The sequence below is a fragment of the Neocloeon triangulifer genome, unplaced genomic scaffold (genome assembly GCF_031216515.1).
Source record: "Neocloeon triangulifer isolate White Clay Creek 2 clone unplaced genomic scaffold, ASM3121651v1 ptg000014l, whole genome shotgun sequence".
Taxonomy (NCBI): Eukaryota; Metazoa; Arthropoda; class Insecta; order Ephemeroptera; family Baetidae; genus Neocloeon; species Neocloeon triangulifer.
In genome coordinates this window covers 23,653,502-23,671,101 of record NW_026775556.1, presented here as the reverse complement: position 1 = coordinate 23,671,101, position 17,600 = coordinate 23,653,502, and the positions used below count along the sequence as shown (strand labels likewise).

Here is a 17,600-nt window from a genome sequence, read left to right as displayed (position 1 = left end):
TATATGCGCACTTTCGAACGCACTAGGAGAAGAGCTTAAGCTCCCAATTAAAAAGCCCTTTGATAATGGAGTCTCTCTTCGCTGCTCTGACAAAGATGATTCACCTTTTGATCTATCGCGACGTCAGCTTTAATTGAGCAGCAAAAACAGGTCCAATATAATGAAATCTAAAACGTTTTTGATTTTACTTTTAAGTGTTTAAATATTTAGAGGAAAAAATAGTTTTAAATGCGTGGTTACAAGAAATAGTTATTCTCAAAAATAAGATTTGTTTCAAATCGAAAGCGATTTTGAAAATATTTTTATATTTTATCTCAATGTTATCTTAGAAAATCACACATCACTAATAATAAAAATACGAACAAATTATAACAGCCATTTCTTTATTTAAGTTGTAAAGTTTTAGTTGTCTTAATAATCATATGAATTTTTCTCTTTAAAATTGGTCCAAGCATCATTTTTTTTTTTTTCAAATCTGCGTTTATGTTGAAAAATAATAAATATTTTGGAGGTAAACTTATTCTATATGCAACAAGCTGAACTCCGGAGCTGTCCAGGTTGCTGTAAAAAATTAAAATTTTAAAATGACAATATTTTGCTTTCCTTCATTTCCAGTGAAGTAAAAAAACACATTATATTATTTTTATCTTAAGAAATTTAGAAATTTGCAAAAACAATCACATTATCCAGATCAGCAACTTTCCGCACTGCATCAAGAGATTAATTAAAAGACCCCTTTCGAGTTCGGTGGAGCGCGGCGCCTCACGTCAGCGCCAAATAATGGGTTTTGATTTGCGCGTCAACTTTTGCGAACTGTGCCGTTCCGAAATTGGATTCATTATCGGGCCATCAGCAGAAGTGCACTCGCGGAAGGGAGAAACGCAGTAGCTCGGATAAACTGTCTTTGCGCAAATAGACAGGCCCATCAGCCAGAGATAAAATAGATGCACTTGACGAGTGGGTGTATCGAATTACTCAATTTGCACAGCGGCGCCCCTTTTTGTTCCCCCTGCGCTCTCGGGAAAAAAACATAAAGGCTCATTTGGTTTTTAAATTTCAAACAATTACAATAGTTTCTTTTAATTAATAATTTTAACAATTTTACATTTTTGAGCTAAATTAAGTAGCTTGAAATTATTTTATTTTTTATATAACAATTCAATTATAAAAATTTTTAATTTGAAATCAATATATTTTTTTATTTCCTCTGGATTTTAAGATCAGGAAAACATTGTTTGTACATTTGAAACTAAAATTAATTTTAATTCAAATTTTTTGGTAACTCTTTTTATTGTGAGCGATTTTAAAAATAGGCTTTCACTTTTTTTGTAAATTTTAATATTATAATAATTTGGCTTCAGTAATATTTTTAGTCCCAGGCAGCCAACTCGGACACCCATGAAGAGGAGGAAATCATCTGAAAGTATTTAATCACCGCAGATTAGAGTCAGCAAGACCGGCGGTTGATAATGGTCCTGGGATACGCAAATGAAACAAAACTGGTCACTTTTCAGAGTAATATTTTCTTTTATTTTTAATATTTGCTGATATAGATTTCAATGCACGAAATTCTGCTGACTTTGCGATAAGAGAGAAAGTTGTTGTGGGTACATTATTTACAGAAAAAAAACGTATGAATACGATGCTTTTTTTCTTCCAAAAACGACAACACATTTTACAATCAAGTGAAGAAGGAGAAGAAGTGCTGCAGAAGCTGCAAAATCGGCTGAGCAATCGTGAGGAGACGCAATTTGGTCTCTTTACAGTCTGCGTCCCTCTCTATTCTGCATTATTTTCAGAGTGAGTTCGAATTTCTCTTCCACACGCACACACTTAAAAGTACGAGAATCGCATCGAGTTTTAGTTCAATAATTTTACTTTACAAAGCGCGCACCTCAATAATCAAAACATTCTGTGTAACGAACAAAAATCAGTCAATCGTCAGAAATTTCAAACCTAGCAAAAATTACAAAACTTTCTAATTTAAATAATAAGCCATCATTTATTTTTTGATCAGCTGAAAGTATATTTTAAACAAAAATTGATTAAAATTTCAGGCAATTTGTTTGTTTCTAATAAAAATTTGAAATTAAATAAATTAATTAAGGGAATTTTTTTATTTTCCGTGTAAAATGTTTTGGTTTTTTTTCAGAATGTGGGGAATTTAACAAAAGAAAATATAAATTTTCAATTTTTAAGTCGCATAATGAAAAATTATCAAAATCTTTAATTACTGTTCGGGTTTTTATCTCTTGGAAAGAATAAAGTGTGATCCAAATTAAATTTCGATAAAGATTCCAGTTTTGCTGCTTATTTTTTAAGTTTTCCCAAAATGTATTTAAAAAATTTAGATCCAATTAAATTTTAGAAAAGACAAGAAAAAAACCTGAAATTTCTCATATATTTTTTGAATTTCCTAATCCCTTTCAAATTTTGCCCAACTTAAAATACACATGTTCTATATTTTTTTAGTGCTGTGACCTATGAAATTTGTGGAGGTGCGCGCGAAAATGTACAGAAGGCACTGGTTTCGCCCCGGTCGAGGACTTAGAGGACCATTCCGCTCGAGTAGTCCGAGACCATGCACTCGCTCTTGGGCTGCTGCTGGTGGTGGCCGTAGCCCATTTGGTGGTGGTGCACGGCCATGTTGAGGTGGTGGCCGTGGCCCGAGAAGTAGCTTGTCTGGCCGCTGGCCGGCTGGTAGTATTCCATGCTGCCGTAGTAGCCGCTGCCGGGGGCCGTCTGCTGGTAGTACGTCCGGTGGTTTTGGTTGTTCTGGTTCCAGAAGGTCGAGAAGTTCGAGTACGACTCGGCGCCGACGGTCGGCGTCGCCGGCGACGCGTAAGTGGGCGTCGTCGGCGTCGGCGGACTCGAGCTGTCCGAGCCGGGACCGCGGAGGGACACTTTCGAGCCGGACACCAGGTGGAGGGGAGGGGGACTCGGGTGCTGCGACGGCTGCGGATGTGACGATCCTGACGGCACTGGCGACTTGGATTGACTGAAATTCAAAGAAAAAAAGAGAGAGAAACTTGATTAGTTGCAATTTTATTGATTGGTTTAATAAAAAAAATATCAAATTTTTAATGAACAAATGATTCTATTTAAGAAAAATATTGTTCTATCACTTTTTTTTTCGAGATGGACTGAAATTAAGAGAAAGAAAACAGTACAATTCTTAAATTGAAATTATTGATAGGTAGGAAAATTTTTTATAAAAACTAAATTAAGAGATTAAGGAGATTTATTTCAATAACATTGAAACCTTTTTTTATCAAAATATGTATTTAAATAAATCAAATATTTGAGCTAAACTATTCTTTTTAACAAAAGAGTTTTCAATTCGATAATGAAAATCCAAATTGATTTCCATTTTAATTCTTAGTTTTCAGAAATATGCTTCCGAAATAAAAAAAAACCTTTTACAAAACTTCAATCCAAAATGAAAAACTTTCGCAAACAAAAATTTTCAATCTCTTTAAAAAAAAGTAAATTTTAGAGTTTCATTATTTATAATGAAACTCTACAATGCAAATGAAGAGATATTGTTGTACTTACTTTGTGCTTGTGTTTGTGTTGTTAGCGGGACGGCGCGAGGTCGAGCGGGCTTTGGCGGACGGAGGAGAGGAGCAGAGAGGGCCGCTCGAGTTCTGCTGTTGTTGCAGCTGCTGTCTGCACTTGGCCCGTCGGTTTTTAAACCAAACCTGCGAACCAAACCAAGAAATTTGCTTACTTATTGAAACTGCACGAATTCTGAGTAGATTTTAGAACAATTTTAAATAAATTGATTACACTTCATAAATAAAAACTCATTTCCTACTTAAAAATAACAAAACATAAATTAAAATTATTTTTATAAATTTATTTCCCAATCAGCGGAAAAATAGAGTATGCAAAAAAGCAAGGAGCATGAAAAGTTTTATTAAGATGTTACAAATTTTGAAATTAAATGACTTAAGTTTTAAAATTATTATATATGCTTTTTTTAATACATTTTTCTTCATTAAAAAATAAAATGTAAAAGATTTCAATACTTTAATAATTTTTGCTTAATTATACTGCTTTAATATCTATAATTAAGATTTTATCATTTTAATCGTGTAAATTCTTTGACATTCAAACTTAAAAAAAGTATAAATACAGCAACACTTCATTATGGCGAGTTTATCTTTATGTAGAAAATGCAATTCTTAATGTTGATTGGTTATTTTTGTATAGATTAATATCCTTCAAATCGCATAATTACAGCAAAAGCAAATCAATAATAAAAAAATTAAAAAGAAAAAGCACCAGGCTCAATGCATTAAAAACCTGCACACGAGCCAATGTGATTTTATTATGTACACATTTCTTTGCCACTTCTTTAAAATGAGCAACTCTCTGATAATTTAGCTTATAAATAATTTCGGTGCAGCTGCCGAGGCCGAATTGAAAACGGTCAGCTGAAAAAGTGCAAAATCGAGCCCGCGGCGCATTTGGACGCGCGGCAAAGAGAGCAAACAAAAATAAATATGCCACTCAAATGCGCATTTAATAACAGGCTCGGGGCGACAGTTTATTTCGTTATTGTTGACATCTGATATGGACACCTCTGAGTGAGCAACGAACGGCGGATCTGAAATAGGAGGCGTGCATTCGGACCAGCCCCCGCCATTAAACGGTGCATTCAACGTGCAATAGGGGTTGACGCGCCGCATATGGAATAAATATAGGTGTCAATGAGATGGAAACCTTTCTTTCTTCTCTCGTTTTTTACCCCGCACCACTCTTTTCCTTTTATTCTCCGAGCGCAAGGGGAGATCGTGAAAGAAACTGACAAAAGCGTCCGGCGTCAATGAGGTAATTTTTCGTCCCTGCGTTTAAATAGAGAGCGATGATTAATCAGCAGTTGCGTTTTTATTTTTCACACCTCCTCTCTGCGATGCTTCCCAGGCTTATCGCTTACATTTTGTCACTCGTGCCGACGAGAGCAGAAAGGAAAAAAATGAAGCGTGAAATAAAAGTGCGATTTTTCACGGTGCGAAGCCAATGGAGATGCGCGGCTCAGCCTGCATTTTATTGCGGTGCCAAAGGGGTGACTTTGGATTCACGAGTTGCAGCGGCGGTCGGATTTAACGACATTTTTTTTATCATCATCGACTTGAATTGCAGCCAATGGAGATAAAGTCAATTTGATCCGCTTTTCAATTTTAGATACGGACAAAAATGGAAGAAATTGCCGAATAATTTTCAGTTTTAATCAAAATACTTTATTCTTTGTATATTAATTATTTTAAATATGATAATTTTTTTTAAATGATTAGACTTTAAATAACTAATAAATTTTAAGATTTATATACCTTTGCACTTGACACACTGGATGTTAATTTATCATTTTTAATTTCTATGGCGTTGCAATTTGTGCCGGATAATCAGTTTAATTTTCAGAAGTACAAGTTGATGGCTTATTTTAATAAATTACTATTTTTACTGATTTTATGACCATTTTATAATTTATTTGATTTAATTTTTTTTTTCATTGACGGTGCTTTTGCACGATAATTTTACTTATACGAAGGCACTTAAGTCGTCTTGGATATAAAAAGCCACGCCTGTCTCGGGAGCGAGTTAAAGAGCTCATTATCCAATTCGCGAGTCGTCAAAGTGCGGCAAATCGGCGGCTCTCCATTCACGCGGCGCGAACTTGATGTAAATCCGCTCGGCAAATCTGCTCGTAAAGCCGCGTGCCCTGTTATCGTGGCGGATCAATGGCGTGCGAGGGAATTTGCAAGAAAAACGCAAATCATCCTCCTCCGTAATCCTCCACAAAGAAACAATTCATCGCGCCAAATAAAACCGAATATTTTTTCCGATTGAAATATATATAAAAAAATATTTTCCTTCCACAAGTCTCGAAAGTAGGGGTTGTGACGCCGCGTGTGTGCTAATGAAGTGGTTGCCTGCTACAAGGATCATCCATTAACACCCCGAGAGCCACCCCTCTCACTCTATATCTATTATCTGGGGGCTGCACCAAGAATTTATTCTCTGCAGCATCGCACCCCGTAATTTATTTTATGGACGGATACATTTTCACCACTCGCAGCAGCCATTGTTTGCTTTATCGCACCCACCGAGAGTGTCAACAAATGAGTGGAGAAAGTCGCTGGGGTGCCAACGAAAACACAAATTTGATTTCATGCCCAGCACCCCCGGTAGGAGAAATAATCACAGTTTGGCGATTTCACGCGTGAGATTTCCGATCACATTCAAATTTAAATAGTTTATTCTGTTAGAAAGAGAAATATTATAAAAAAAAAAATGTATTATAAAATTGCTAAATTTTCGTATTTTTAATCAAAAATGTTTTGGCACTTTTAATAAATTTAAATAATTTTTATTTTTTTTTATTTTATTGTAATTTTATAGCTTTAAAAATAATTTATTTTGAATGAAAACAAAAATAACACATTAAAATTGGTTTTCTCTAACTATGCAATGTATAAATAAATTTGCTCGATCAATAAGGAATTTAGCCTTAGTAATTTCTTTTAATGAAAAATTTTCTCCATCTTAGCTCTTGATCCCTCTTTTATAATCATTATAACGATTTATGCAAGAATTATTAAATTTGCTAATATATTATTAATTTTCATAAAAAAATAATGGATTTAAGTACTTAAAAACGTTGAATTTTTATAATTTTCGGATTTCAAATTAACCCTCAAAGGACTCATTGGGTTAATCCCTTTCCGAGGGAGCGCGACGACGTCCGTTTGTGTGCATTAATATAATTTTATCAGTCTGCACCGATGGACGGCGGCGATAAACCTTAGCGAGCAATAAGTGGGCGAAATTAAATCATCACGCAGGCAGGGGTCACGCGCGGGGTTGATTTAGTTGCGGCGGGTGCGGAAGGCGAGATACGGGGCCGATTATTGGTCTCGGCTGCACTATCAGCCCTTTCCATACACGGGGCGTGAATTCGTATTTCGGCGACTATATATGATGTATAGAAATATCCATTCTGCAGAGCGAAACGCTCCCCCCGTGCAATATTTCATGCAGTCGAATTGAGACCCCCTCTCTGCAAATGCAGCCGTTTCGGTTTTGCGGCGCAGCGTGATTCAATTTATTTATTATCCTCTCTTTTCTGCTCTCTCATAATTTGCCTTTATCGCTGAACAGAAGCGCCTTTGATCTGTTTGATTCTCTTAAACGAGTTTCGGATTATGCAAGATTCAAATTAATGAAAACAATCTGCCGGGCTGATTTCAAATCTGATATTGGAAAATCGAGTTTGGCAGAAATTTGATGACGACAACGTGATTTGAAGGAGAGAATTCAATTTTTTACAAAGAGTTGATTGGGAAATAAAAATTGCTGAGGAGTGAAATTGGCAAAAAAGAAAAGGAGAGGAGATAACAAAAGAATGTTAAAGAAATTCAAAATATGAGAGGAAGTTAAATTCATTAAAAGAGAAATTGGTTGTAAGCAATTTCACCATTTTTTGTACCAATTCTTGTTTAATTAGTCTCACAAAAATTATTCTCGTTTGCATCAAAAAATCAATTATGTTAAAAGTTATATTCTCGGATTGCTAATAATCTTCAAAATGATTAAAAGTGTAATATTTTCAAAAAGATTTTAAAGTGAATTCATAAATTTTCAATTGAAATGAAATCAAAGAAGGAAATTAAAAAAAAAAAATACTTTTTGCAATACATTTCAAGCTTATTCATCAATTTAAAGGGTTGGTTATTGTTAATAATGTTTAATGTTACATTAATTTAAAAACGTTACTTCCAAAAAACAGTAAAATTAAATAAGTGTTTTCCTTTAAATGCGTCTAATAATTTACAAAATCAGTTGTGCAACAAATTTATTTAAAAAAAAAAATCAAAATTATTAGAATAACTTCAAATTTGAATTTTGCATTGCAATTAAAGCAATTTCACTAACTTTTTTACAGGTAATGAATTCCTATACGAGTTTTTAATCAATAAAATTGATGGTATTCTGTAATTGACGCAACTTTCAGATTCATTGTTAAGCAAAACTAATAAAACTATTTCATTGATAGTATTTGAAACTAAAATATTATATTTACCTGGACTCTGGATTCGGGTAGGCTGATTTTCAGGGCCACTTCCTCGCGCATGAAGATGTCAGGGTACCGCGTTTTGGCGAACAGCGATTCCAACACGTCCAGCTGCGCCCTGGAAAAGGTGGTGCGTTCCCTTCGTTGTTTCCTGGGATTGCCTGCGAACACCGAAGTTTGCGTTAATTTTTAGCAAAGCGCTATTTTTTTCATGATAATATGAGCAGAGGAGCAGCAGGTAGATCATTCTCCGGAAAGGTAAATACGGTAATGCCGAATTATCACTTGGTAAGCGGCTTTCTTTATTGACACATGCTGAGCTTCAGTTAAGTTCAACCAACAACGAGAGCGGCGGCGGCGGTTCAAGGATTATCTCTCTCGCGCGCGCGCTCCCGCGGAATTGACTATTTTGATTCATTCAATTTACTCATTCTCGACCCGCGCGCCAAGAGCCATTGACTCTTGATTATTGGGCCCATTTGGCCCATTTCATACTCTTTAAGCTTCTTTTGATAACCGAACAGAAACGGAGAGAGATTGAGTTGTTATTTAGCTTTTGTATCGGAATTAAGAGAGAATTTTGTACTTCTTGTTAGATGTGGGGTCTATTTTATTGTTAAATATGCAGCAAATACAAAAACTTAATTTATTTTCCAAATTATTTTAATTTCTTTCGTTACCGACAACAATAAGTATTTTTTTCCACCAAAATAAGCGACTAATTTTATTTTTTAAATGGAATTAAGGTCAAATGACCTAAAAATTTTATAAAAAAATTTAATGGGGCGTATTGTTTTCGAATTAGAAACAATTTGTCATCAAAGTAAAAGTTCTTTTTTTCACTGCCTTCAATAATTATGGATAATTTTTTTTTTAACCAGTATTTTTTTACAAAAATAAATCATTTTTTGTCAATTTATTTTATTTATTCAAATTTAACATTGACTTTTGATGAGTTCAAGTGTCACTGATTTGCAAAATTCAATAAAAAAAGGGTGTAATTTTTTAAAGGTTTTTACGTCAAAGCCAAGTTCTTCTCAAACTGTTTCAGAACAGCAGTCAGTAGAAAGTAGAACCTTTTAAAAAATTTACTATTTAGTTTCGCAGGTTGCATAACAGTCGAATCTATAAAAGAAAAGTTTTCCAAATGCAATGAAATAAAAATGAGTTTTTATAATCATTCGAAATAAGCGAATAAAACTCAAAAATCAATAAATCACCGGCTTGTAATTTACTCAATTTTAAATTACTGATTTCCAACAATATTTTTACACCATTCTTTCTTTTCTGCTCGTTCAGGATTCTTCATCATCGGTTAGAATTTAGAATTTCCAGCAATTAACGCCCTCCCTCGTTTCATATTATATTTATTCATAATTGATTTTCCACCCTGCGGGGCCGGCGGATGAGAGTTTTTGAAAATTCTGCGGAGCTCATTAATTAATTTGGCCGCGTCGCTGTTTTTCGCATGGCCGACGGACCCCGACCGCACCGAAGCTGGAGGTGCAGGATTCGAGATCCAGGCAGGCAGGCAGGCAGGCAGGGGTGCCCCTGCGGATCAATAAGAAGAACCAACTGGCTGCTGACGGTGCCTCTGGCGGCTGCTTGCATTGTCAAATGAGAGAGAGAGAGAGACGAGCACAATGTATATTCGCGTCTTGCAAGAAGAAGCTCTCGGGGAAACTAACTGGCATCAGCTATCAAACTCGCTCGCTCGCTCTCTGCGCGCCTGCCTGTTTTATGTATTTTATACATACACGTTGGTACATATATTCGTGTATGTATGAAACGAACTGCGAGAGAGCGAAGGGCTCCTCCCTACAGAAACGAACGAGCCTCGCAAAGAGGGCCATAATCCGGCTTAGCGCGGCAACCAGGAGGGATGGATGGGAGTTGCAAGGCTTACACAGCAGCTGAGGCAAAATGAGATGAGAGAGAGCGAGGCCTCTATTTCTCTCTTGCAATGCTGCTGCGCTGATGGTTTTGCTTTTTAACAACCAACTGGGACTGCTGCTGCCGCTGGAAATTTATATTATGTATGATGTGTGCAGCAGGAAAGAGCAGACGCCTTTATTTCTCTTTTCTCTCTCCGCCCGTGTTTATCAATATTCACCAAGAATATATTATTATTTTGTGCCCCCGCACCAAACGAAAACCGACGGTCCTGTGAGCTTTTGGACAAATTAATTATTGAAATTGAGAGTATTGACGTATATGCATTGAGAGGACTCGTAGTTCAGACTATGAAATAGAAATTTGCAGATTCAATTTAAATTTCCAGTCAAAAAATATTTAATTTGATTTTATTCACAATTTCTTGAGGTGTTTTTATTTTCAAATAGGAAGTTTTTATTTAATTTTTTAGCATGAAATTATTTTGATAAAATTATTTTTTCAAAATCAGTAAAAACGATGCAAAATTGAAATTCAATTATTTGAAAAGATATTTTAAAGTAATTTAACAACAGCAAACTACTCAAATATAAATTTGAAATGTTAATTTTTGAGATAAATATGATTTAAATTGATTGATTATTTAATTATTGTTGTTTCTGTATCGTTTTTCCGTGAAGACATTGCGTCTTAATTCTGACGACCTTGAGAGAAAATAAATTTTTGGCCATGAACTCTTCATTTCCTTTTAATAATATTGAAAATCGGATTATTGTTGTAATAGACCCTATTATAAAGAGATCAGAACAAATATTGAGGCGCAGTTTTCCATCGTTAAAAATATGGATATTATACATTTTCCTTTCAAAACAAATGCTTAATAAATTGTACTTGGAAATATCCTTCACATTTTTATTTTAAGCACAAAACAAAATCCTTCTCTGCAAATTGAAGAAAAATAAAACATTTTTAACAATTTCATCAATATTAAATTTAAATTGATAAATTTGTCAGTGTCTTTTTTTAAATGATTTCTATGAGATGACATATATTTAGTTTAGTTTTGACAGTAAATTAGGCTTTTTAAAAAAATATATATTTTAAAATTGTTTCCAATTCCAGTGCTTTTTTTACTTTTTACCTTTTTTATTTACTTTTTTTTTTTAAATTTCTAATTTGTTATACATTTTTTAAGACTAATTTTATTGAAAAATTGAGTTTTAATTGGAACTCAGTAGAGCAATACCAAATATTTTGATAGTAAGTAAAAAGTCATCCATGAAAATAGTGTACATTGTGCATTGAAATAATAAACAAAGGCGCAGGAACCGCATTACAGTGCCACTGCGGCGCCTGCTCGATTTGCTATCCAAATTAATCGACCGCACTTAGCGTCGGCCGCGTTTCGTTTTTGCACGAGTGCGCCATCAAAACGACACATTTGCCGGGTAAACAAAGCAGAGCGGTTGTATTATTTATATATGTGCCGCTCCGTTGTGGGAAATCGCACGCTGCGCCTCTCGGGTTGACGAGCAGAGAGAGCGGAGCCGCTGTTTAACCAAGTGTGTGTTGAATGAATAAATCAGACTTATTTACAAACTGATGACTGCGGGATGAGTGCGATGTGTAGGGGGATATAATAAAAGTGCAAAGCGGGCGTGAAGTGCAGAGAGAGAGAGAGACAAAGAAATAAAAATATAAAACGCCAAAAAATATCAATCGGCGCCGCCTGGCCGAGCTCACACGCCGGATATTTTCGTTTCATTCGATTGGAATGAATTAAAGTATCGCACCCTATATGTGACGACTTTTGGCAATTCGGAGGAGGCGTGCAGCGTTGAGTGAGGGTGACGATTTGCGCACCCCTAATATTCATGAGGCGAAAAAACGACGACGAGCGCGGGGGATGATGTTTGTTGCTGTTCACACCCTTCTTTCTCTCTCTCTCTCTTCGCCGTGATTTTCGCCTCTCTCTGTTTGTTTTTTGTTATCTCGGCAGTGCCGCAGGCTGTGCTTTTGGATAATTGTGTGTGCCGAGCTAATGGCCCGGTTTAATTAATTTAACAAAAAATTAATTATTTGCATGTAAAGCAGACGCGGAGTTCAGAATCTTTTGATGTTTTTTTTTTCATTTTCGTCAATTTTTTGACTGATGAAAAAGAATTTTGAGCTCAAATCTTTGTTAAAAAATTTTCTGAAAAAGTCTTTTTTAAAGCAAATAATGAATATTATTATATTCTAAAAATTCTATTCATTGAATTCAATATGTCATATATAGAAGATTAAATACGATTTGTGGATATTCTTTGATTTTATCTTGGTTGTTAACAATACGAAGAATAACCTTTTGATAATATTTGAAGAAAAGCAAGGAAAGAATTTAGTATTTTGGAAAAAAAAAAAGGAAAACAGTCCAAAATTATGTATTTAAAAAAAGGCTTTATCCATCAAAAATTGAAGAAATTATAATTCAAATTATATGTGATTTGCGAATAAAAATCCATAATCAGAATAATTATAAAGTTTAGACCGAATCAGAAGAATCATCAAAGTCCTTTTCACAAGCAAAATTTGAAAGGTGAATGAGGCGCTCCATATATTATACTTTTTTTTCTTCGCCCAACGGATTAAATAAAGTGACAAAAATTTCTCTGTAAAAAAATGGAGCACGGCCGAAATGAAATGCAGCTTGTTCGTCCGCTCTCTGGTACAATAACAACAACTGACGCACCGTAAAGTAATTTTACGGTTACGAAGCCACAGAAAATCTTTAATCTGCATTAATCCGCTCTTTCATTTGGACCTGACGTATACCTCTCTGCATCCACAGATAACAATTACCGGCGGCGTGTCTCTCACATACGTGTGCTCAAACAGCCGGCAGGCGATTTCACTCCTTTCGTAATGTAAGTAAAGTGGCTATACTTTGCTTTAATGTCCAAAAGTTGTGGGAAAAAACGACATGATTTTGAAAATGTGAGGAAAAATGGATTATCGTATTGTGATGAAAATTAATTTTTAATATTGAATAAAGTAAAGATTCAATTTCCGTATTTATTATAATTTTTTTCTCCAAATTTTAAACAACCAGCGCAATTAAATTTCCATAATATTGATCAAATAATAGATAACAATAACATAATAAATATGAATGATTAGTAATTAAATGAAGAAAATCTTATTTTAACCAATCACACTTGTAAAGCTTGTGGTATAACAGAATTATTGTTTCCTATAGAAAAAGACAAACTTATGAATGCAACGGAATAAAATTTATACTTTTTTTTCAAAACTTTCAAGTAGTTAATGCAATATTAGTAAAGAAAAGAGAGAAGTAAAAGCATAACTTTTTAATTACATGAAATAAACGCACAAAATATAATTAAAATACGTACAAAACCATAGATATATTAATAAAATATATTTATAATAAATTTATAAAAATGGTATAAATATTTATTTGGTGTTTTTTTTTAAAGAAAAACTTTTGTTCTATGAGCTGATATATTGAGAATTTAAAATCCTTTTTTATAGTTAATACCCTGATGCCCGCTCCTGTGATATTATTCCTTTTTCCCTCTCGGCGTTTTCTTCTTTTTCCCTTTATCATTATAAATCCTCGCGCCTACGATTTTTCTAACTTTACGTCGTGTCGCCTTTCGGTGATAAAGTGTGTGTGTGTCTTAAGCATTTTATATATTATACAATATTTTCACTCTAATCATAAATAACCGCGCGGCGGTCCGCGCTCAAAAGACGAGCTACCGGACACGAAAACTACACGAATCCATCATGATCGGCCGAACAAATTACTCAACCGCTAATTTAACACTCAATAAAGGGTTATAAGGTTACATTTAATCCGGCGCGCGAAAAGCAGGCCACTCTCTGAAAAGTGTCCGCTCGAGTGCGCATCAAAGTGACAACCAGATTCCCCCTGCACTCGTTAAGATTCCACCGTTTTTCCTCCGCAGCCATTTGTATGTACAGAGAGAGACACAAACATAATATATAACAACTCATCCCAAACGTGACAATCCCCGCGCTTGTTTGGGATGAGAGAGAAAAAATTCGATGTACCTGCGGTTTTTGTTGGGATTAACCATCTCTCTCTCGCGCGCCGCAAGTGCAGATGTTTTTCCCAGAATACACCACTTTTGTAGTGTCCCTTTTTCTGAGAATTGTTGTCAAATTGAGTTATCTCTGCATCCATTGAAATCAGTCAAGAGGAGAAACCTCCGATCTCAATCAACTTTCAGCACCCGGCGCGCTTTTTCCCAAAATCTCATTCCGAGATTAATGCTAATTTAAGCCGATTTATCGAGGTACTTACACTGTCCGTAGCCGGGGCCAGCCAGGGAGCCGAGGTGGTCCGGCGAGCCCCCGAGGCGCGGCACGCCGTGGTGCATGGCCGAGCTGGACGCGTGGTGCATCGGGCCGAATGGAAAGCCCTGCAGGAAGTGGTTCGGCTGGAATTGGGGGTGATGGGGGTCCTTGAGGTACGCCATCATGGACTAGGTGCACGAAAAGTCGCAGAGCACAATTTGATCTGGGGAAAAAACGAGTAAAATTGAAATTTAGTACTGAATTTTGTAAGATTATTAGTAAAAAGTAAAAATTGTGTTAAATTATATTTTTTTTTTCAAATAATCAAAAATTATTGGAACAAGTTATCTAGAAAATTTGAATTTAAAGGAAAATTTTAGTATTAACAATTGTGTTTAATTAAAGATTTATCTATAACTTTATGGACCCCACGTTTTTTACTAGATCATTAAACATTTTAAGGACTCCTTCTTAAAATTCAAGTTTTTTAATTCTGAAGGACTTCAGCATTAAAAAACCTGAATTTTAAGATTGTAAATCAATACAATTTTTTGTCTCCTAGGCAGAAATCTAATTAATTTCTTATTATGTTCTTTAATTCTAGCGAGAACTGAAATATTTGAAGGCTTCAAAAATTAAAAAATTTATTTAATTTACAATAATTATTAAGTATCTATAGCTTAAGAATTGAAACAAAATGAGTTTAAAGATTTTTATTTGAAAAGTTTCTTCCTAATTAAATTCAATAAGAATTTTTATCCAAAAAGAATGAATTTTGAAACATTTTATGGTTTTTATCGTTTTTATTTGCTCTTCATTCTTTGTGATTATATTTCAACATTTCATATATATTTTTTTCCTTTAATAGAATCGAAACTCATTCAAGCAGATCTGACGGAGCGATTGAGAAATGCGTTCTCTCTTTTTTTTTCATTCTGCTCTCCCAATATGAAAGTCATTCACTCGAAGTGAAACTTTTGTCCTTGCGTGGTGAAGGAAACAAAAGGCGGCAGCAGCCATCGCGCATATGTACATGTAGCATTTTTCATTATTTACATTTTCTCTCGTCGCGCATATTTAAGCGGCGGGCGGCAGATAAATCTCTTTGACATGGCAGCAAGAGTCGCTGCGGAGCCAAAATAGACGCGCTCTTAAGGTGTGTTTGTCAATGTGACTGCTCTGCGAGAACAAAAGGCCACCTCCTTTGAGGATGGACCACTCGCTCGTGTTCCAGGCCACTCCCTTTTCCGATCATTGTTTTACTGTTACTGATAAAAAGCTCTGGCGGCCGACGAGATTTCGTTGTTCGAGAAGGAAATTTCAAAGCCGCGTCAGGTACCATGTCAATGTATAAAAAGAAATCAACCGACCGACCGGCGCCGGGGAGATCTCGAAGAAATTGCTTCCCAAGTGGGGATTTGCTACAAAGTTCGCAATCTGCAGACTGCGCTGGGGAGAAGTTCGAACGCAAAAGTTTAGTTGGCAAAGTGTCTTGTTAAACTGATACTCTCTCGGTTCTTCCACAATTAATAATTTACAACTGAAGTTTCAATAGATAAATTATATCTGTTTTTCTATAATATTATCGGTGTATTGGAAGAACTGAACATCAATAATGAATCCTGATTGAAGTTTTTTAATACGTGCAAAAAATTAGACAATTTTTTTTCATAAGTACAATTATTAAAATTTTGAACTCAAGAGTAAATCATCAGATTTTAATGAATATAGACTTCTAAAAGGAAAAAATTGATGGTTATATGATGTTTTAAAAAGGACTTGGAAAACTGGAATTTTCTCAATTCCTAGCATGGCCGACTAGTTTGTCCTCATATCAATTTTTGAGAAGCACAGTGGATTTGAATATTTAAATATGAATTTATAAAAAAGGATTTTCAAAGACATTTCATTTCTTATAGTAAACCCTGCCCAAATTTCGTACGTACAAAGAAATTTAATCCGATTTTGACAATTAATTTTAAAAAAAAGTTGAAAATTTACAATTTATTTTATTTTTACTGGCTCATTAAATTCTCATTACAAATAAAGTGTGTGACTATAAATTTTGAGTGACGAAAGTGAGTTGTTATTTGTGCGCCTTATGCACTATACCGTGTATATTTATCGTGCATTTCACATGCAGGTGATAATTATAGGAGGGAGCAAACAGTCACCAGTCGGTCGGTCGGTTTGGCTACGCGAGAGGGTACATAATCCGCACAGCAGCCCCCATATGCATGAACCGAGTTCAAATATATAGACGCATATGCAGGGGCGGGAAGTGATTATCGCAAGACATTAAACCCGCATTAATTGGTGCGCCGCGACGTCTGCAGCTTATTATTGGCACGTGTCTCTTCCCCGGATTGTTATATTCGTCTCGGTAATGAGCAACAAAATATTTACGCACGCGTTTTAATGCCCAATTAGCCATATTATGTAGTTAAGCAAACAATCCGCGGTCTGAGAAAAGATTTTTATTTAGTGAGATTAAACTTGATAAGCTTTAATGAGCAGAATAATTGGAAATTATTGGCAAATTCAGAGGATATACAGTAAGAATTTAGCAATAATTGAAATGAAAAAATTAGAATTCATCAGTACCGTTTAATCCTTTAAAAAATTAACTCAAATTGAATTTTACTCAATAAAAACGCTTTGATTTGTTCAGTAATTGAGGAAAACACACGAATTAAAGTAAAAAATATTTTAAATTTTAACATGTATTTAATATTTTTATAAAAATCAATTTAATAATCAGGTAAATTATCATATTTCCCATACAATGAGATTTTATAATTGTGACGAAGTTTTCAAACTTGTATAACAACTTTTTTGAAGAGGTCAAGAAACTAAAATCCTGCCTGCAAAACACATTTCCAGGTGGATAAGCCCGCGCGAGTTGGAAAATAGACACACATTCTGCCAAATGAAGTAAATAGCCGGCTGGAGGATACAATTTCACACTTGGATTCACTCTCAGGCATATTTACTCGCTGCTGTATCGATCGCATTGTGTGTTTTGACACTCGCCCCGTATGTGGTCTCGCATGCAGCTGAAGTCAGGGTGAAAAGAAGAAAAAGCTGCAGGTGTTGGCCCTGGAGGTGCGCGTCGGAATAATTGCTGGGCAGTTTCTCATTCTTGTGGTGGAACGCATTGTGTCCGCGCGATACATTTGTAAAGAAAAAGATCCTGAGAAAAAAAGAAGAAACTTGTTGTGTTGGAAAATTTGCCACACGCAGCAAGGGGAGAGAGAATTTTCAGAAGAGAGCTACAGGGACGATGCGAACTTGGAATAAATAC

General features: G+C 35.1%; 1 protein-coding gene across 1 annotated transcript in view; it reads right to left on the bottom strand.

Moving 5' to 3' along the window:
• Window positions 1–1,521: 1,521 nt before the first annotated feature.
• LOC132200537 (homeobox protein otx5-A-like) overlaps window positions 1,522–17,600 on the bottom strand; it is a 33,116-nt gene continuing 17,037 nt past the window's right edge. Inside the window, exons 2-5 of the mRNA XM_059626059.1 lie at window positions 14,304–14,519; window positions 8,087–8,238; window positions 3,556–3,701; window positions 1,522–2,998 (exon numbers count right to left, since the gene is read on the bottom strand). Of these exons, the coding sequence (XP_059482042.1) occupies window positions 2,548–2,998; window positions 3,556–3,701; window positions 8,087–8,238; window positions 14,304–14,481 (927 nt within the window). The 5' untranslated portion in view covers window positions 14,482–14,519 and the 3' untranslated portion in view covers window positions 1,522–2,547. The remainder of the gene's footprint in view (window positions 2,999–3,555; window positions 3,702–8,086; window positions 8,239–14,303; window positions 14,520–17,600) is intronic.